General features: G+C 36.5%; 1 protein-coding gene across 1 annotated transcript in view; it reads left to right on the top strand.

Annotated features, from left to right (window-relative positions):
* The window catches only part of DSG1 (desmoglein 1), a 35,109-nt gene extending 21,293 nt beyond the window's left edge, over positions 1–13,816 (top strand). Inside the window, 6 exon segments of the mRNA NM_001035535.1 lie at positions 826–965; positions 2,932–3,207; positions 8,378–8,511; positions 8,964–9,036; positions 10,847–11,055; positions 12,713–13,816. Coding sequence (NP_001030612.1) covers positions 826–965; positions 2,932–3,207; positions 8,378–8,511; positions 8,964–9,036; positions 10,847–11,055; positions 12,713–13,753 — 1,873 coding nt within the window. The 3' untranslated portion in view covers positions 13,754–13,816.

Below are 16,343 nucleotides of genomic sequence, written 5' to 3' on the forward strand. Positions count from 1 at the left end.
ACATGTATTTTGCACATGTGCTTGTGATCCAGAATATCTGTGTATTCTTGCAAGACCTTACAAATGAGTTTTTTCTTTCTCTGTGTTTCCCTCACAACATGTGAATATTTCAGTGTGGCTCTGATCGTACTGCACTGCCATTGCCAGTAAGCTGTCTTGTACCCCACAGATGTGAGTTCACTGAGGGCAGACCACACCCCCACCCTTGACTCCTTTCCAAGTCCTACTTCCTGAATTTAGCACACTGTCTGACACGGACAGCCACCTAACCAATGCTTGCCTAACAAATACATAAGTGAGCAGGAAAACTTCAAAATCAAAGAGGAGGAGAGAAAGAGGATAGAGAATAGGACTGAGGCCTTAGACAAGGGCCAAGTTTGGATTCCAAAAGAAGCCCTGTAAATTCATTGTGTAGATGGGAAGGGGTGAAAGCCAAGTTGTGAAAGTAACTGCTTTTATAAGAGAATAGTTTAAAATTAGCAGCAGCCCAGAAGTCCCCTTATCTGGGTTATCCAGGACAGTTCTGATGCAACCAAAATCAAATGCGACTTATAAGCATCAAAGGATTATTCTGATATTCAAGGGGGCATGAGAGACATAAGTGGCTGCTCAGGAATTCTTTTTTCTTAAATTTAAATCTTGATCTATTTTTAAGTGTCTTTAAACAGCTGGGACCACTCTGAAAAAACCATAAAGTCTTTAATAATTTAAAATTATATCTGGGGGCTATAACTTCTGACTGGAAACATGTTTCAAAATTAAATTCTCTCTCTCTGTCTCTCTCAATAACTAACATCAGTGTGTACTGTTGTCTTTCAAATACAGATATGTAATGGGGAATAATCCAACTGACCTGCTTGCTATTGACTCAAAAACAGGCATAATTACTTTAAGAAATAAAGTTACCAGGGAACAGTATAATTTGCTTGGAAAAAAATACCAAGGAACAATTCTATCTATAGATGGTAAGAAGTAAATTGAATTTCTTCTGTTATACTTGAAGTTATATATACACACAGAAATGAACATTTAATTTACTGTATTTAGAAGTAAGCCTTTTGCCAACAAAAGTTATCATATTGGGCATTACAGAATCAAATCCTGAATGATACAAGATGTGGTAAAATTTCACGATTAAGACCATGATTTCTGGAATGAGACTGGATTGGTATCTTGTACCATCACTTACTAGATACAAGATTTTAAAGAAGTTCTTTAACCCATTTATCCATCAGTCTTCTCTTCTGTAAAATGGGGCTATAACAATATGGATTCAGAAGTATTTAAGGAGTTATTGCATGTAAAGCACTTAGACAAGTGCTGACATTCAATAAATGTTTGCTCTTATTAATGTAGGAATAAAAATTTTTCATCTGTATTATAAAATTATTTTCAAGTGATTAAATCTGAAGCCAAGCTAACTGAATTTTACATAATCTTTGGAAAGTTGATGTACAACTTCAGGTGAACAATTTGGAAGTAGCATGCTTATATTAATTTTAAAACCAACGAATGAAATTAGGCTAGTCACTAGGAGGAAAGTCCTCGAGGCTAATTCTAAACAATATTTGCTATTTCAATTCCTCTTCATCCTTTTCTCCTTCTTTGTCTTTCTTTCTCTTCCTTCACTTGTCCTAAGAAAAGACTGACAATGTCCACATGTTTCATGGATTAAAAAAATAAGTAAAGCAGCATTTCTTTAAAGTCCTTCAACAATTCAGTATTTTTATCAAATTATGCTGGTCTTTTCCATAATCAGTGAAAACAAATATAGTTTTTAAATTGTATATTACAAAGTAAAAACGTTTACTCCATCCACAGATAAAGCATATTTCAGTGCTCAGATTGTTTTAAGCAATTAGTAGTCTACTCCTTTTCTAACATCTAACACCAAGCTTAACTGGACACATGAAATAGAGACTGAAATAGAAACTTTTACTTAAAAAAACTGTTAAGCTTATGGCAAATAGGGAGCACTCTTTTTGTCATCAAAAAATGCAAGCTTCTGGGGATAAACATTAGATCTGACGATAATAATAAAACTAAAACAATAACGATACAATAGAATTGTTGTATGTTAACAATAACAATGGAATTCATGGCTGAGCTGGAAGGGCATGGGCTTTGATATAAGATTGAATTTAAGCCTATCTCTGTTACGTACTTCCAGGGATATATTTGTTCATTTATTCGTAAACTGTATATCAAATCACACTAAATGTCAGCCATTGTACTAGAGTCTAGCGCAACATCAATGGACAAAGTCAGACAACACAGCTTACATCTATAGAGATGTTAACAACAATAACTCACTGAAACAAACAGCACGTGTGACACCATTAGGTTGCAACAAATCCAACTGTCCCTGCTCCTGTGTTTAATGAAACAAACACAACTTACTGAAACTTAAAAGGACAAGAAGAAAGCATATTTGGAACATCTGTTTGTGAAACAAAAATGTTTCACTTTCTTCTTGAGACGATTTCCGCCCCGCCTCGAATAGGGCCAAATTCCCTCTTCTATGATTTGTTTGAACTATTGGTTGTGAGTTTGAAGACACACTGCTTCATCAGTAGATTTCAGTAGAAATAACTGACTAACCTGTTCAAAATTTGTTGGTTTCGGTAACACATAATATAGAAATGCCTCCTCAGTGGCTTATAACAACACTCTTGACCAATACATAATGTGGCATTTATCGTGTATGTTTCTCAACACATGGAATAGTTTTTCTAAAGCACTAATATTTTTTCATAATGGTTTGACTTAAAAAGTGAGTCACAGACAAGAAACAATTCGGGAAGTTACTGAATTAGTGGGAATAAAGACATTGAAATAAGTATGGACACAAAAAGAAACTAGTTTTGTATTATCCAACAATTATTACGCTACATGCATAAGGTATTTCTTTTACTTTAAATCTTGTTACAGATGCTCTTCAAAGAACTTGTACTGGTACAATTAATATTGACCTTGAAGGTTCTGGCTGGGAAGATCGTCAGACAGATGGAGCTGTAACTGGAGGAGGTACCATTACTAGCACAAATGACTTTACTCCATCATATGAATACACTACTACCAACACAGAGGATGTATACAGTGTCACACCCACTGGCAATGGAGTTCGGGTGCGCGATCCCTTAGATAATGTACATTTTGGTCCCGCTGGCATTGGACTACTCATCATGGGATTCTTGGTCCTAGGATGTAAGTACTTTAACAGTCCTGGTTTTATGTGCCTTCTAAAAAATGATGGAGAAGAAATAAGTTTTCTGATCCTTTGATGAAATATACTTTACAAATTCTTATTTGTGCAATTATTGAGAAATGTCTATGTTCGGTGCTGGGTTTATGACATAAAAAAATCAAACAGCAAAGTGCAGTGGAGGATAAAAATTTCTTTGCATTGAATCACAGTGTAATAACAAAGTACTGTAACAGGCAGGTTTAAATTGCTATTTGAGTGAAGAAAACAGTCAGAAACAATTGATTGAACTGATCAGAAAAGGCTCCATAGAGAATGTAACCTCTGACTTGGGTTTCAACAGATGAGTAAGAGCTAGCCTAGTGGACAAGAAAAAGGGAATACAAGGAGAAAAAAAAAATCCATGTGCAAGACCCCAACAGAATGAGAGTGCAAGTAACTGAAGTAAAGGACTCTAGCATGGAAGAAATAAAGGACATGCCTAAAGGCATGGTGAGAGTTAAGACCAGAAATAGGCAGGGACTAGACCCGGAAGGGATTCCATGCTGAGCTATAGCCGCACAGCCTAAAGAAAGGAGAGCCAAATAGATGAAGGGTTAAACTCTGTCGTCTAAATTTAATTGTATGAGTCTTTCAAAGGTTACCTAACTTGCTGAGCCTTGCTTTTGCCATCTGTGAAACAATAAGACACTTTTCAAACAACGCTTTGATGATGAAAAAGAAATACCATGCATGGAAGCATTTAGAGAAAGACCATATCCTGTGGTCACTAGAGTGGACTGAGTCAAGATTCTAGGCATGAGGATATAATATCCAATGCATTCTCCAGGTGGGCTTTAACATTGCCTTGGATGATGATAGAAATTAGAGTGGAGATGAGCCAGATGCCACAGTCTCTGAGGAATGAGAAGGGGGGCTCTGAAGTAAGCAGGATGAAGTTGGCACATTACAATTAATGTAAAAATGGCCTTGCTCAAGTATAGAATTATAAAATTTTAGTGTCAGAAGATACTGCTGATGTTATTTAATTAAAATACACAAACATGAAATATGCAAAGTACTTGTATATAAAATATTTTTCTACTTTTATTTCTCTTAATATATAAAATCATGAAATAGCTAATTCTCATTAAATTTATTAGCAAACTGGACTTTATCTGATTTTAAAAAATACTTTCATCATTTTAATCAAAATTGAATTTATCTAACCCACAGAGTTTGGACATGCTCTTATTCTGTAATTTAAAATATGTTTCAAAAAATAAATAAATAAATAAAATATGTTTCAAAAAACAAGAATCTTCTATATTAAGTAATAGGATTTCATTCTTTGTTTTTAATTGCCTTGCTAATTTTTTTTTTACTCAAATGAATTTATCACATCTGTAGTTGTATAATGATCATAACAATCTGATTTCACAGGATTTCCATCCCACAACCCAAGCATGTCCCCCCACCCCCCAAACTGTCTCCTCCGGAGACCATAAATTTTTCAATGTCTGTGAGTCAGCATCTGTTCTGCAAAGAAGTTCCGTCTGTCCTTTTTTCAGATTCCACATGTCAGTGAAAGCATTTGATGTTGGTGTCTCATTGTGTGGCTGACTTCACTTAGCATGATAATTTCTAGGTCCATCCAGCTTGCTAAAAATGCTGGTATTTCATTCATTTTAACAGCTGAGTAATATTCCATTGTGTATATGTACCACCTCTTCTTGATCCAATCCTCTGTCGATGGATATTTAGGTTGTTTCCATGTCTTGGCTACTGAGAAGAGTGCTGCAATGAACATTGGAGGACATGTGTCTTTGAGAGTCATGGTTTTCTCTAGATAGATGTCCAGGAGTGCGATTGCTGGATCAAATGATAGTTCTGTTTTTAGTTTTCTGAGGAATCTTCATACTGTTTTCCACAGTGGTTGCACCAATTTACAATCCCACCAACAGTGTACTAGTGTTCCTTTTTCTCCACACCCTCTCCAGCACTTCTTGTTTGTAGACTTTTGGATGATGGCCATTCTGGCTGGTGTAAGGTTTAACCTCAGAATGCTTTTGAGTTGCATTTCTCTAATCATGAGTGATGTTGAACATCTTTTCATGTGTTTCTTGGCCATCTGTATGTCTTCTTTGCAGAACTGTCTGTTTAGATCTTCTGCCCATTTTGTGATGGGGTTGTTTGGTTTTTTTGTTTTTTTGTTTTTTGTTTTTTTTTTTTTTGGTATGGAGCTGCAGAAGGTGTTTATAAATTTTGGAGATTAATCCCTTGTCAGTTGATTCACTTGCAAATATTTTCTCCCATTCTGTGGGTTGTCTTTCTGTTTTGTTTAGGGTTTCCTTTGCTGTGCAGACACTTTTAAGTTTAATTAGGTCCCATTTGTTTATTTTTGTTTTTATTGTCAATACTCTAAGAGGTGGATCTGAGAAGATGTTGCTATCATTTCTGTCAGAGAGTGTTTGGCCTATGTTTTCCTCAAAGAGTTTTATAGTGTCTGGTCTTATATCTAGGTTTTTAATCCATTTTGAGGTTCTTTTTGTATATGGTGTTAGGGAGTGTTCTCATTTCATTCTTTTCCATGTGGCTGTCCAGTTTTCCCAGCACCACTTATTGAGCCAGCTGTCCTTTCTCCAGTGTATATTCTTGCCTCCCTTGTCATAGATGAGTTGGCTGTGGGTGCATGGATTTAATTCTGGGCTTTCTATCCTGTTCCACTAATCTATATTTCTGTCTTTATGCCAGTACCATATGGTTTTGATGATTGTTGCTTTGTAGTATAGTCTGAAGTCCAGGAGCCTGATCCCTCCAGCTCCCTTTTTCTTTTTCAGGATGTCTTTGGCTATTCTGGGTCTTTTGTGCTTCCACACAAACTTTAAAATATTTTGTCCAAGTTCTGTGAAAAATGTCCTTGGTATTTGATAGGGATTGCATTGACTCTGTAGATTGCCTTGGATAGTATAGTCATTTTGATAATATTGACTCTTCCAATCCATGAGCATGGTATATCTTTCCATCTATTTGTGTCATCTTTGATTTCTTTCATTAGTGGCTTATAGTTTTCAGAGTACAGGTCTTTTGTCTCTTTAGGTAGGTTTACTCCTAGGTATTTTATTCTTTTGGGCAATGATAAATGGGATTATTTCCCTAGTTTCTCTTTCTGATCTTTCATTGTTAGTGTATAGAAATTCCATTGATTTCTGTGTTTTAATTTTGTATCCTGCGACTTTGCCAAATTCGTGGATGAGCTCTAACAGTTTTCTGGTAGAGTCTTTAGGATTCTCTAGGTATAGTATCATGTCATCTGCAAATAGGGATAGTTTTACTTCTTCCTTTCCAATTTGGATTCATACCTTTTTTCTCTTTTACTTCTCTGATTGCTGTGGCTAGGACTTCCAGAACTATGTTGAAGAGTAGTGGCGATAGTGGACATCCTTGTCTTGTTCCTGATCTCAGCAGGAATTCTTTCAGCTTTTCACCATTGAGAATGATGTTTGCTTTGGGTTTGTCATATATGGCCTTTATCATGTTGAGGTAGGTTCCCGTTATGCCCACTTTCTGAAGGGTTTTTATCAGAAATGGGTGTTGGATTTTGGCAAAGGCTTTTTCCACATCTATTGAGAGGATCATATGGTTTTTATTCTTCAGTTTGTTGATGTGGTGTATCACACTGATGGGTTTGTGGATATTGAAGAACCCTTGCATCCCTTAGATAAACCCCACTTGATCATGATGTACAATCCTTTGAATGTATTGTTGGATGTGGTTTGCTAGTATTTTGTTGAGGATTTTTGCATCGATGTTCATCAGTGAAATTGGCCTGTAGTTTTCTTTTTTTGTGGTATCTTTGTCTGGTTTTGGTATCAGGGTGATGGTGGCCTCATAGAATGAGTTTGGGAGTATCCCTTCCTCTACAATTTTTTGAAATAGTTTCAGAAGGATAGGTGTTAGCTCTTTAAATGGGATTTCATTTTTATTGGCCCATAATAAATTGAAATTATGATTATAAAAAGTTCTATGAAAGGAGAAACAAAGTTTAAAAAAGAAACCATTCTCATCAAAGAGAGGTTAAGCAAAAAAAATGCTAGCAAATTTGCAGAATGTGACAAACTATATATGAAAAAAAATTCTCTAATTTCACTTTTTAGCCATATTAATTATCAACCAATGTTTTTAAAATTTAGAATTAAATACTTGATAAAAGTAATTTAATTACCCAGGTGCTGATTCTCTCTTCCACAAGTAATATATAACTTTCACTTTAAGTTTGCTTTTTACATTGGTGACTAACTTTGGGTAGTGTAGTTAATAACTGATTTTAAAATTATATATGCGCTTTAGAGTCAAATACTTCTAGATTCAAAGCTATCTCTAAGTCTAGCAAACTTTCAAGAAAACAAAACGCATAGGATTCTTTTCTTCCTTTTTTTTCATCTTCTCTCTCTCCTTTATTACTATCCTTACTATGTTCCTTCTTAACTTGCTTCCTTCTTTTTATTTCCTTCCTTCTTTATCTTTTTTATTTTCACATCCTTTCCTTCATCCATCCATTCACCCCAAATTATTTATCAAGATCATATTATGAAAAAGGCTCTGTGCTGGAAACTTATATAGATGAGTAAGAAAAACCCAACCAATTAACAGGAAAAAAAAAAAAAAACATGAGAATCAGTGTTGTGTTCTCTATTTGTGCGTGGGTGATTTCAAAAATGATATCCATATGGGGAAAAATAATAACCTCACAGAGGATAATTGCTGGAAGTATAAGTAAAATTTTACTGTTGAAATAAGAGAGGCAGGTGTATATAAAAGAAGAATATAAGAATATATAAGAAGACATGGAGTAGGGAACACGAAAAATCAAACATTGCCTGGTCTCTCCAACCTTCCTTCTTCTCTCCTTTAATATTTTCAAAGTAATGACAGAGAAAACACTCATTTTTTAATAGTATAATATGATCTCTAATCTGAATATTATATAATAAAAATTGATTGCAGTCTGGCATACTGAAGATCACACTGATTTTGGTATCTCTGTTATTCAGCTTGTTTTCCGAAACTCTCACAGTAATGTTAGAATAACATGGAGTTATATTAAGGATTCACATTTAATCAAAAAGTGGGCTATTTTGTTTTAATATGCTCCTGCTGCTAATTCCAATATTCCTATCTTTTCACCATCAGTGGTCCCATTTTTGCTGATGTATTGTGACTGTGGAGGTGCCCCTGGGGGTGGTGCCGGCTTTGAGCCTGTTCCTGAATGTTCAGATGGAGCAATTCATTCATGGGCAGTAGAAGGAGCACAGCCTGAACGTGCAGTAAGTACTAATATGTAATAAACAGGCTTTCATAGTCATCTAGGGAGTTCCGTGGTGGCTTAGGATAAGGAATAGGCATTGTCACTGCTGTGGCTCAGGTTACTGCCATGGCAAGGGTTTGATCTCTGGCCTGGTTGCTGCATGCCACAGGCACGGCCGAAATAGTAATAATAATAGTCACCTAAACTCAGTTTTATGTGCATTAACCAAGATACCAGGAGTCAGCCACAGTCTATGCTATTCTTTGCTCTGAAATAACCAATGGGGAAAGGGAGAAAAATCAAAGGTACATCCAAATTAGAGGCCAGTAACCACGTAAGTCTTTCTATATAAGGCTCGGATTTCTTTTAGTATTCTTTTAGAAAATCTGAGGTGATTTGAGAACAAATCCAATGTATTACTATTGAAAGAAAAGAATCACTCCAAGTAGGAAAATGTTTCCTTTTTTCCAGGATTTGACCACTATCTGTGTACCACAAGTGCCACCCGATAATGCAAATATAATTGAATGCATTGACAACTCAGGTAAGGAAAAAAATTTTTTAACTTTTTTTAATTTTTTTGTCTTTTTAGGGCTGTGCTCATGGCATATGGAGGTTCCCCAGGCTAGGGCTTAAGTCAGAGCTGCAGCCGCTGGTCTATGCCACAGCCATAGCAACGCCAGATCCGAGCCACGTCTGCAACCTATACCACAGCGCACGGCAACTCCAGATCCTTAACCCACTGAGTGAGGGCAGGAATCAAACCTGCATCCTCATGGTTGCTAGTCAGGTTCATTTCCACAATGGGAACACCTTTAAAAAATTTTAACAGCTCAAACGACTGAAGAAAAATCCTCTTCTCCATCTTTGCATACCTTAATATTTCTCAAATATCTTACCTATAAAAGTGTTTCTATCATTCTTTTTAAAATGACTAATTTGCAAATTAAATGATAAACCTAAATTAACCTGCAATAATTATTATTCTTATAGATTGTATTTTTTACATTATCTTCAGTTGTCAGAGAGCACACAGGAGATGACCTGACTAGGATTCTATAAATAGGAGAGAAATACTGAATTGTAACCAGAAGGCAATTTTGGTTGAGATTTTTTTTGTCTAATAGAAAATTGTTATTTACAAAAAAAAGCCTCTAACCAAAAATTAAAGAACCCTATTAAGTAGATTAATGCTCCTTTATTGAGGCTAGTATCGATAAATTCACAAAACACACAAAACCACAATTCACAAAACCAAAATTCTAATAAAAATAGCAATTGATTTTAGAAACTCATATCTTTGAAAATAACTGCACTGTCTTACCTTTTTTCAAGGTAAATAATTATTGTTGATTCTCTTGTTTTCTCTTCAGTCCTTTTCAAACTTGCAATCATAAATTTTCCACTTTTAACATGTTAAAATGTAAAATACATAGGCCGTATTCAAAAGTTCATAACTTTATAGAACTGGGCCATATTCAAAGGACTGGCTACACTAGTCTTTAAATTTCCCCCTCTGAGGTATCCATTTGTGTTAAGGACACCAACATTTTCCACCTCAAAAGCAGAAACTCATTGTTGATTCTTATGTCTCCCTATTTGTTGACACTCAGTTAGTTCTCAAGACTTGCCAAACCCTCAATTCCACCAGGATTTATTTATGTGCTTATTCCCTCATTAGGTCTACAAACTGTGAACAAAGCACAGTGAGAGGCACTAGTAACAGAAGGATGAAACTCTGTACCTAAATTCAAGATCTTTAAAATATTAAAGCTGTAGGACACCTATCCCACTATTGATACTTTTTCTGTCCATGGCACTTTCATAGTCTGGGCCATCCTTTTCTCTCATCTACCCAGAATATTGTAACTGGCTTCTACTCACCTCTCACCTTCAAGTGCAAAGTCCATCCAAACCTTTCCCCTCGCCATAGCCGTAGCCTCTTCTCTGAAAGCCACCCTGAGCACACTTCTAATAATACATTGAGTATTCTCATACTGTTCTTTTAACTTTTAGAATTTGTAGATTTTTACCCTAATTTGAAATCAAAATCTCTAAGGCACAGGTTTTTTTCTAAGCAGCACCCCCTGCCCCATTCCAGTGCAACATATAGCTGTCTCCCAACAAATAATTACTGAATTGACAAACTGATTGATAATATTCTTTCGAACTTGATATAATATTTGTATCTCCTTTCTCTGTGTAGTACCTTCACTTTCTTTGCTTGCTCACAACTGTGTATTTAAATGAACAAAACTATACATTACAGTAAGTTACTCATTTTTAGTTTACAATATGCTAGAGAAAATACAATTTACCAGAGAAATTAAGTTTCATTTGATCAACACTTTCAGGGGTTTACACAAATGAGTATTGCGGCAGAGAAATGCAAGAACTGGGAGGGGGAGAAAGAACAACAGGATTTGAACTAATAGATGGAGGCAAAATATCAGGAGCACCTGAGATATGTCAAGAACATTCTGGAACATTAAGAAGAAATTCTATGAGGGAATGCAGAGAAGGAGGGCTGAATATGAACTTCATGGAAAGTTACTTCTGCCAGGTAAGGTCTCCAGCCCACGCCTTCCTCTCCTTCCTGTGTCCCTATCGCTCCCTTGGCTCCCTTGGCTCCATTTTCCCCATTTTCATGAGCATCTCTTAACTAGGTTCCCAGCCTCTTGTTTTTATGCCTAACAATCTTTATTGTTGCTGAATGATATTTCTAAAACTCTGACCCAAGCACTTTACTCCTCCACTGAAAAACAACCAGCAGCTCCTACCTCTGTTTTGTCTATGCATCAAGTCCAGACTCCTTTGCGTGGCAATTAAGGTTATTCACCAATTGACCTCTTCCCTCACACCTCCAACTACTCCTTACCAACAACCCCACTTCCTGAGCATCTTTGCCTTATTCATACTGGTCTATTTCCCTCCAGGTCTTTGCTTATGCTGTGCTCATCCTAAAATGCTTTTATCTCACCTTTTCTCTCACAAACCCCCACACATTTTCTAGGCCCCATTCAAATATCACTGTCTTTCTGAAAGTTTTATTGTTAATCCTCTCATCGAAATAGAATTGATGCTTCTTCATCTGTATTTCTGTAGTAATTTGTTTATACGTTGTATAATCTACCGGTGCTAAAATCTGTTAGTTATATGTCTACCACCATTTTTAATGCCTCATCTGTATGTTCTCTAAATTATGTTGCCAGAACCTAGCTCAGTACTATACATAGAGTAAACATGCAATGAGAGTGGGTTCAAATAGAGAACCAGACCTGTGGTTGCCAAGGGGTGGGGGAGAGGAGTGGGATGGACCAGGAGTTTGGGGTTAGTAGATGCAAACTATTACATTTAGAATGGATAAGCGATGAGATCTTACTTTAAATAGCACGAGGAACTATATTCAGTCTCTTGGGATAGACCATGACACAAGATAAAATAAGAAAGAGAATGTAATATATATGGGTGACTGGGTTACTTTGCTGGAAATTGGCACAACATACTAAATCAACTATATGTTAATAAAAAAATTTTTAATTTTTAAAGTGTGGGTCTGAGATAGTACACTTCTAGGACATTCAAAGAACCAGAGAGAATTAATTTTTCCATATCCAGGTAGAGACAGAATTGCCCATGGCTATACCCCACATGATACTTAAGCCTTCAGAAATTTATCTCTGATAATGTCTCTGATATATTTATATCCTCTGACATCCTGGCCTAAAATACCTTCATTAACTCTCCTAATGGCTTAGAGGGTGGCTTATATTTTTAACTGAAATACTGGTAAAAGCCTCTCAAATAACAGTAGATAACAGGAGACCTACTGCTGAAATCCATAGGCATACTTCCCAACCATGTCCCTACACTATTTTGGTAAACGTAAGTTCAGTGTTTTTAAGTATTTCCTTCTGACTGAGTTGCCAAATAATTGATTTTTTTCCTTGTGCTTTTGTGTCCAAAGTGCACTATTATGAAGAAGTTCATCTACATAAATATCAGCATGTATTAGCAAAATCAAGGTTAAAATAATTTCTAACCAAATTCTTTCAAGTGATTATACAATGACTTTTAAAGAGTCTCTAGTAGATGGTAGACATTTGTTTTCTATATTGTTTTTTGGTAATGTTCTGAGAGAAAAAAAATAATGATAGAGACTTCTGTTATTGTTAAAAGCATATTCATAATTTCATTTTCTCTTTCCTCTACAAATTCAGAAAGCATACGCTTATGCAGACGAAGACGAAGGACGCCCATCCAATGACTGTTTGCTCATATATGATATCGAAGGTGAAGGCTCCCCGGCTGGCTCTGTGGGCTGTTGTAGTTTCATTGGAGAAGACTTGGATGACAGCTTCTTGGATACCCTAGGGCCTAAATTTAAGAAGTTGGCAGATATCAGCCTGGGAAAAGAAACTGAACCATATCCAGACCCTGATCCCTCTTGGCCACCTCAGAGCACTGACCCTATTTGCCCCCCACAGGGAACAGAGCCCATTGGAAGTGGACACCCACCCATCTCCCCACATATCGGTACTACCACAGTCATTTCTGAGAGCACCTACCCCTCGGGACCTGGGGTACATCACCCTATGCCTATTCCTGACCCTCTGAGTTATGGTAATGTCACCATGACCGAGTCGTACACCACCTCTGGCATTCTGAAGCCCTCTGTCCATGTTCATGATAATCGGCAGGCATCAAACGTGGTGGTGACAGAGAGGGTGGTTGGTCCAATCTCTGGTGCCAATCTGCATGGGATGCTAGAGATGCCTGACTTGAGAGATGGGTCAAACGTTATAGTGACAGAAAGGGTCATAGCACCAAATTCAAGTCTGCCCACCACTCTAACGATCCCTGATCCTAGAGAGTCTTCAAATGTGGTAGTGACAGAAAGAGTCATCCGGCCAACTTCCGGCATAGTGGGCAATCTGAGCATGCACCCCGATATATCAAACACCCACAATGTGATTGTGACAGAGAGGGTAGTTTCAGGCTCTGGCATAACTGGAATCAGCGGAGGCAGTGGCATGGGCAGCAGCGGCCTGGTTGGCAGCACAGCTGGAGTTGGTGGTGACGGCCTGGGGCTGAGCAGCCTGGGAGGTGGAGGCCTGAGTAGCGGCATTGGGGGGACAGCCACCATTGGCCACTTGAGGGGTTCCTCTGAGCATCACTTTAGCAATACCCTCGGATCTGCCTCCCCCACCACAACCCGAAGTCGAATTACAAAGTACAGTACAGTACAATATACCAAGTAGCCAGGACCCCAGCACACTTTTCCTCAGTAATTGTGATTTAGGTTCAATTCCCACCACCCAAAAACTAATCATGTGATTTATGATGCACAACCAGGTGCTAAGAAAACCATGGAACAAGGTGACACACCAAAGTGAGAAAAATAGATGGAAACAGTGCTATTGAGTAAGAGCTCTCCTTAGCATTTGTAAATTTTCTCTTACATTAATACTAATGGAATCATGACAGGGAACTAAAACTTGACACAGGGTCTTCTTTGTGCCTGGATGGCCTGTAGGGTCTTTTTTTTGCTTCTTTGTGGCCTGAGTGTATCTCCAGCACATGGAACAAATAAAACAGTCATGTAAAATCACTGACCTTATGATGGCAATTGGCATAACTCTTCTTGCTGTTTTGAATCGCCAGGTAGCTCAGGCAATATTTTAAAAGAACTAAACATGAAATATGTGCTCAAGTAGGTGGGAAGAACTTGCAATATGTGCCAAATGCCTTATCAATTTCACAGATAATATAAATAAAAATCCAACCACATATTTAGACCAGGGTTAACCCTTGAAGAAAAAAAATCTGGTTACACAGCCAAGTGCACAAGCTACCAAGCACTCCTACCTTAATAATTGCACTAGATGAAACAAACCTCAAATCAGGAAATGTTTCCTGGGATGGAAATTCCATAAGAGAGCAGCAAACAGAGTGAGACTGATTTGGGGGTAAACAGGCAATGTCTGAGCCTGGATCTTGAGATGGGGCTTCCGCTATAATTCCTAGGGAGTCAAGGACTTCTCTGATTCTAGTTTATGTGTAGTGGTAGATGCAATATTGATGAATATTGTATACTGGTGAGGTTGCAGGATATCACGCTTATTTTTCCCTTTACCACTGTGACTCTGCCTAGTGTCCTTCTCAGACTGAAGCAAGTAACACCTGATGTGGTTGTCATCACTAGTGGTAAATGACCTCCCAAGGAAGCAGATGGGAACCATGCTGTATTTTCAGATTGTGTTTTTAGTAAGTGTTATTCATTTCTATCCAGCTCTTTATTCCACTTCTCCTAAGTTAAAATAGGCTGAGCTGTGAAAAAAAATCCTGCAGAATGGTTATGCTTTGGGGAATTTTTTTAAGGGGATCTAAAAAAACATTTTTAGAACATATAAAATGTTTAATGGGGGGGAGTTAGAATTTTTCAGTAAATAATACCATACTATAAGTTTTAATTGAGTTTAGTCCTTCTTGAAAATAACCCTCTGCTGTTATTTTGAAGAGATCAACAAGGAACTTTTAACAGAGTTGATGATATTGTGTTACTATGAATGAAACTGTACTAGACAACTCCACTTCCTTACTCTTCTCCACCCCCGACTGATTTTCTTACTAGCCTAAATTTTACATTCCTCGTTTTATTTGTCAATAAGCTCTTGAATTATATATGTTTCAATTTATAGTTTCCAAATTATATAGTATGATATATTTTTCTAACTTCAAAATCTAGTAATGTGCTATTTATTATATGTCATTTCTGTGAATTTGCTATATAGTGTTCCCTGGTTAAAAAAAAAAAAAAAATCTCTCAATAGAATCTAAGTACTCTTTAGAGATAAATTTACCACTGTATGACAGAGGAATTTTTTTTCTTTTCTAAATGAAATGTTACTAATGCTCAGGAATGTGAAACTGGATATGACAAAAATCTTTTAAGGATTAGTCCCCCCTCAATTATTCAAATTTACTAAGTGTTACAAGATCAAAGAGTAGTTATTGGACTTCTAACAATTGTCAAAGGGGGTTGGGGAGTGAATTATTTTAGCCAGAGCTATTTTGCTCTGTGTTATATCAGATTATGTCAATATTTTCAAAGCACAATATACATCTTATTTTAACTCTGTAGGCTATGTAAAATTCCAGTAGTCTGTAGCATGCCAAAATGCAGAGGTGTAAATAAAATAATTCACAGGGAGTCTTTCTTTTATTTCTTTCTCCCTTTTGGGGGTTCCATTAATAACAGGTAATATTTTCAGAAATGAAGTCAAAAGCTACTTGCTGAAATATACTTGAGTGTGCCTGGGTCCAGGAGTTTGAAGAAATGAAAATAATTATTATTAGAATTTGTTACTTTATATGACATATCATCAAAAGTGTTTTAGGACTCCTAATATCTTCCAGTAATGCTTTTTTAAAATTGTCTAACAAATGCCAGAGTGACTATCCTTAATAACTATTGTTAGTAAGATCCGTGGGAGATAACAAGAAAAAGAAATGGCAGTATTAGCCATCAATCTTTCTAGGAAGATACTTACAAATAAAACTTTTTTTTCAGGATTACACGTTGATGTCTTAACTTTTTCTTCCTAAATTTTATTTTTTTCCATTTTTTAAAGTTTTATTGGTGTATAGTTGATTTACAATGTTGTAATAATTTCTAAAGTTTAAAATTACCTTTTTTTAGACATCAACCATTCTAATAGTCATTTAAAGGCATGTAATTTTTTTTAACGAATAGCCTTTAGAATTTAATTCTTCTCTTTAGATGTTTTACTCATAGACCTTACATCATTCCACAGACTTAAGACAGTATATGAAAATTATTTTTATAAG

The sequence above is a fragment of the Sus scrofa genome, chromosome 6 (assembly GCF_000003025.6).
Source record: "Sus scrofa isolate TJ Tabasco breed Duroc chromosome 6, Sscrofa11.1, whole genome shotgun sequence".
Classification (NCBI taxonomy): Eukaryota; Metazoa; Chordata; class Mammalia; order Artiodactyla; family Suidae; genus Sus; species Sus scrofa.